The 5,162-nt window shown below is 55.5% G+C and overlaps 4 protein-coding genes across 4 annotated transcripts; all 4 read left to right on the top strand.

Annotated features, from left to right (window-relative positions):
* Positions 1 to 499: 499 nt before the first annotated feature.
* DQ04_09181030 (syntaxin binding protein 1) lies at positions 500 to 2,527 on the top strand (the record flags this gene model as incomplete). The annotated part of the gene is made up of 1 exon (XM_009315845.1): positions 500 to 2,527. The coding sequence occupies one exon, from the start codon at positions 500 to 502 to the stop codon at positions 2,525 to 2,527; it is 2,028 nt and encodes a 675-aa protein (XP_009314120.1).
* A 763-nt stretch (positions 2,528 to 3,290) lies between these two features.
* DQ04_09181020 (hypothetical protein) lies at positions 3,291 to 4,115 on the top strand (the record flags this gene model as incomplete). The annotated part of the gene is made up of 1 exon (XM_009315844.1): positions 3,291 to 4,115. One exon carries the CDS (start codon positions 3,291 to 3,293, stop codon positions 4,113 to 4,115), a length of 825 nt encoding a protein of 274 aa, XP_009314119.1.
* Positions 4,116 to 4,268: 153 nt separating this feature from the next.
* DQ04_09181010 (hypothetical protein) lies at positions 4,269 to 4,802 on the top strand (the record flags this gene model as incomplete). The annotated part of the gene is made up of 1 exon (XM_009315843.1): positions 4,269 to 4,802. The coding sequence occupies one exon, from the start codon at positions 4,269 to 4,271 to the stop codon at positions 4,800 to 4,802; it is 534 nt and encodes a 177-aa protein (XP_009314118.1).
* A 65-nt stretch (positions 4,803 to 4,867) lies between these two features.
* On the top strand, positions 4,868 to 5,125 carry DQ04_09181000 (hypothetical protein; the record flags this gene model as incomplete). The annotated part of the gene is made up of 1 exon (XM_009315842.1): positions 4,868 to 5,125. One exon carries the CDS (start codon positions 4,868 to 4,870, stop codon positions 5,123 to 5,125), a length of 258 nt encoding a protein of 85 aa, XP_009314117.1.
* Between the last annotated feature and the right edge of the window lie 37 nt (positions 5,126 to 5,162).

The raw sequence follows: 5,162 nt of genomic DNA, 5'->3' as shown, positions 1-5,162 counted from the left end.
TGTGTGTGTGTGTGTGTGTGTGCGAGTATACTGTGTGTTAATTGTTTTTGCGTTTGGCTTTGTTTCTGAGAAGTGCTGAAGGGGCTGTGATGCCTAACTGGTTTCTTCTCAGTTTCTTTTTTATGTTTCTCGGTTTAAATTTGTTTTTCTTGGGTGAGCGCTCATGGTGGGTACGTGGTGGGCCCAGTAAGCGTGGTGGTATCTGCTCTACTGTGGGTGTGGTTGGAGCGGCGAGACGTGAGGGTGATGATCTCTGGTATGAGGGAGTGGCGTTAATCTTTACTTGTGTACCTGGATTCCTGCTCCGATGGACTTTTAACGTTTTTTTCGAGTACTGGTATTTGACTGCCTTTTTTTTGTTTGTATTAGCGTTTGTTTCTCTCCCCAACCCATGTGCGTTTGTGCTTGGTCTACTGCGTAGAGTTTGTGTTTGCGTGTAGCCATTGCGCCGGTGCGTAGCGACACGTCGAGTCGAGTGGAGCCCGTGGGATTGCGCAGCATGTCGGGGCAGCTGGAGCGGAACAAGCCAAAGGGGACGCAGCAGCAGCAGCAGCAGCAGCGGGAGGCGAGCGGCGGCATCCGTGGCTCGGTGCGCAGATCTCTCTTCCGCCACATGCTGGATGCCGTTGACGGCTCATTCAAGATACTCATCTGCGATGCAGCGGCAGCGGCGGTTCTCAACAGCTGCGTGCGCATGCATGAGCTGATGGAGCACGGCGTCACGCTGCTGGAAGACCTGATGACGGCGCGCCAGCCCATCATCAACAGCCCCGCGCTGTACTTTTTCACCCCTGACGACGCGACAGTTGGCCGCGTCATGGAGGACTGGAGTGTGAAGGAGCCGTATAAGGAGGCTCACATCTTTGCTCTAAGCACCACGCCGGAGCGGTACGTGCAGCAGCTCGCGGAGTCGCGTTTGGCGCCCAAGGTGAAGAGCTTCAAGGACATGTTGTTGGACTTCTCCACCCCAGAGACGTTGGTGTTTCACCTCAACATGCAGAATGAGTTTGCGCAGCTGCTTTCGCCGGTGGTGCTGCCGGCGCGGGAGGCTGCGTTGGACATTGCGGCATCGCGTCTGGTGTCGGTGTTTCACGCCCTCAATAATGGTGTTCCTGTCATCCGCTTTCAGAACCGGAGCGGCATCTGTCCAGGGTTTGCCAAGATTTTCTTTGAGAAACTGGCCAAACTCTGTCACGACGTGCCGGACTTTAAGAAAGGTGGCGACGGCGGTGACAACCCGCTGCTGATCATCCTTGACCGCTCCTTTGATACAGTGGCGCCGCTGGTGCACGAACGCACGTACCAGTGCCTGCTGGAGGATCTGATGCCGCTGGAGAACAACATGTACGAGCAGACCTTCAAGAATCGGCTTGGGGCGGACTCGAAGCGGCAGTTCCCTGTGGACGAGGAGGACCCCTATTGGTGCCGCTACCGCCACCGCTTCTTTGCGCATTGCCTCGAGGAGCTGCCCGCAGCACTCAAGAAGCTGCACTCGGAAAATCCGAGCCTCGCGCAAGGGATGGGGCAAAACGCCAATGTCGCTGAACTTGGCGGTGCTGTGCGAGCCCTGCCCGAGTTTCAGGAGAAGCAGGCGAAGCTGTCAATGCACATTGATATTTGCACGAAGGTCATGGCGCAGTACCGGGAGCGGCGTCTCGCTGAAGTGTGTGAGGTGGAGCAGGATATTGCTGCGGAGCGCAAGCCGTTCAAGACTAACCTAGAAAATGTTCGACGGCTGCTGAAGGAAGTCACTGTACCACAGGAAGTGCGACTGCGTCTGTTGCTGCTTTTTGTGGCGGCGAGCAACACCAGTGAGTTTACCGAAGTAAGGAAGCAGCAGCTCATCCAGGAAAGCGGGATGGCGGGGGACGTCAACCGCATCGCCAGCCTTGAGCACCTGACGAGTAGAGTGGGGCGGGTTAGGAGGGAAGCTGCTGTCCTGGGGCAAGAGATGAATGGTAAACAGCAAACCGCTAACACCCCTGGCACGAATGCAGCGAGCGGGGGAGACCCATTTCTCAATCAGGCCTATCTTGTCATGGAGGCGGCGGTGAAGAATACACTGAGTGCGGCGGACTTTCCTACTATGAACTCTCCGAATGATGCAGGGCCGACCGCAGCCAGTGGCGGGGTGATGCGGGACGCACCATTCAAGAAGCGAACGCTACGCGCGGGACTTTCGCTCGTTGCCCTAAAACAAGATGGTGTGAACGGCCAAATGGGTGCCAATAGCGGTGTTGCTGGTGGTGGTGGCGGTGGTTATACCAGCACCGGCAGCATGTCACCAGCTGTGTCCCCCCGTGGTGGAGGAAAAGGTGTGAGTCTCCTTGACCTGGGCAACAGCGGCGGGATCATTTCCCTCCAGAGCACGCAACGCATTGTGGTGTTTGTGCTGGGTGGTGTGACGTGCAGTGAAATGCGCGCGGCGTACGAGGTGTCGAAAGCGCTGGGTCGTGAGGTTATAATTGGGGGAACCTCCCTGCTACGACCAGATGAGTTTGTGCGGGAACTGAATAACCTCCGGTAGAGGCACTTCCTATCCACCCTGGCTGTAGAGGCAGCGTCGCTGTGTTGTATTTATGGAGCTTTCGCATCGCTTGTGTGGATTTGATGTCTGTGTGTTTATGCCAATCTTTCTTTTTCCTGCATGTCGATCCGTTCCGATTTCTTTCCTGAGTCTTGCGATATGAAATATGAGACTCGTCAGTGCCACCATCTTTCTTTTTTCCTTTGCTGGCCTGTGCGCGTCTGTGCGTGGTGGGTGTGTGCTGTTTCGTGGGCACCGATGGATCCGCTTTGCTACACTGCACGGGAAGTACCATTGCTGTCTATTGGTATAACAGAATGCAGTTGTGTTGTCATGTGCTTTGCTTTTCCTTCTCCCCCGCCACCTACGCACTCCATTTCAGCCTCTCCCACTAGGTGGGGGGCGGAAAGGGCGCCTCTCAGGTCACGTCTGCTCGTATGATGCGCCCTCCCCTCTGCGTGGCTGCTGGCCTCTGCGCTGGGCTCCTGGTGCCTTTCTTTGAAGCCCCGTCTTCAGTGTTGCGCATCGGCCCCTTCTTTTCCTTCTTCTTTTGTCACACTTCTTCAAGGCATGCATAGGCGGGAGGAGGTAAAACTCCTACAGTAATGCAACTCTTTTTGTATGTGTGTGTCCTGCTTGGGTTGTTCTTTTGATGGATTGATCACCTGTTTCGGTGGACGCTGGATATTCCCTACATCCCTTCGCTTCACTAAGAATAGGTGGAGGCAAGGAGAGGGCGAAGGGAATTCGTTTGATTGAGTCCATGACATTTAGCGCGAGAGACGCGGTGCTTAACGATGATGAGGAGTGGTTCAACATCCCAGCGGTGGTGCGCAGTTTTCTTCGCCAACTGAACAATGAGGTGCAGAATAACCGGCTGGCATGCGATGCGTTGCTGCAGAGCCAACGGGAGCAGGATGGGCTGCTGAAGGGGGTTGCGTCGAAGCAGATGGAGCGTGAGTTTCAAATGACCAAAACGGTTCTGGCGTTGCAGCAGGACCGACAAGAGGACCAGACGTCTCTTCGCGAACTGGTGGAGAACATGCGCGATCAAATGCGTCACTTGAGCGAGGAGCAACAACTAATGAGGGATCGTGTCCGGCGCATGGAAGAGCGAGAGCAGGAGGCGATTGCCATGCACGACTCCCTTCGTGCCAAGTCCACCAGCTTGTCCAAAGCATTGAATGGCCGCTCAGTGGAGTTGGAGACTCTGCTGCACCGCAGTGTTGGGGAACTGTCGAAGGGTTTTGGTGAATTGGAGAAGGAGGTTCGCTTGATTTCGACGAAGCAGACCGACATGGTGGTGGAGAGCCGGGGGGAGCTTGAGCGCTTCAATGCCGCGCTGCAGCAGCTCTGTGGTGCGGTTTCTGAGGAAGTGGACAGCCTCAGAGCGCAGGTTCAGGGGCAGGAGAAGGTATCAGTACGTTTATGTGGGAGGAGGGGGTGGGGAAGAGTTATTGCGTTTGTCTCTTCGCAAGCGCTGCGTGCACGTGAATGGGGCAGAGTGGGTGAAAGTGGCCTCTTGATCAAAGCCACTTTGCGCCTGCATGTGGAGGGCTCGGTGACATGGTCTTTTCTTTTGTTTTAGTTCTCCTAAAAAACAAAGGAAGTTAAGGAAAGTATTGTTGTTCTGGTGCTGGTTGTTTTCTGCTGGTGTGTTGCTTTACCTGATAGGGACCGAAAGTGTGCGCTCCTCTGCTATCACTTGATCTTCCTCACAGAAGGCTGCAGATCATTGCAAATGTTGCGGCTCGCCCGTGTGGCGCTTCGCCGGGACGCGCTTAATGGCGGTAGTTCCATGACGTTGGGCTCAAAGGGGATGAAGTTGTCCCCAGACCCAAACCGCAGGCGTATGCCATGGACGGCTGCGAAGGAGTACGTCCCAGGTGTCGTACTCAACGCTAAGGAAAAGATGGTATTGGACGGTGTCCAGTTGGTGGATGTGGAGAATATCGATCGCACTTCCCAGGTGGACCCGCTGGAAGCGCTGCGGGCGACAGTAGCCACATATGAGTACAACGCGTCTACTGGTAAAAATGTTTTCCAATTGGCTTCACAAGTGGAGTTTAACGGCCGCGGGCAGCGATTCTACCGGAAGGAATGGCAGGAAGGAACGTACGACAAGTACGTCACCCTCTCCGCTATCGATTTCGACCGTAACGGGAATAAGNCTACCGGAAGGAATGGCAGGAAGGAACGTACGACAAGTACGTCACCCTCTCCGCTATCGATTTCGACCGTAACGGGAATAAGGGAACCGCGTATGGTTACATAACCTTTCACGGAGAAACAACCACACGACCTGTGCAGATTGATTTTGCGGACGTTCCTGGGTGGCAAATGGATTACCGGAAAGAATGGGCCGTGCCGTTCGACGGGATTGTGGCAGCACCGCCCAGTATTGGTACAGACGTCCCTGTCGATCCGCGTTCGTACCGCTTGAAGGCGTACCCGTTTTACGATGCCCCAAACCCGCCCGAGTTTGTGGAGCGGCTGTTGAAGGACCGAGGTGTGCTGCCGGACTCCCCGGTGGAGACGGCGGAGCCCGTCGAAGACCCCGGGGCAAGTGACGGATCAACGCACCACACCCGCCCATAGAAAAGGGATTGGGGGGCCCCGCTTTCTCGCCCGCGAC

This window comes from Trypanosoma grayi (genome assembly GCF_000691245.1).
Source record: "Trypanosoma grayi strain ANR4 Tgr_918_V1, whole genome shotgun sequence".
Taxonomy (NCBI): domain Eukaryota; phylum Euglenozoa; class Kinetoplastea; order Trypanosomatida; family Trypanosomatidae; genus Trypanosoma; species Trypanosoma grayi.
Note: the sequence above shows the minus strand (reverse complement) of the source record. Positions and strands in the feature narration are given on the sequence as shown.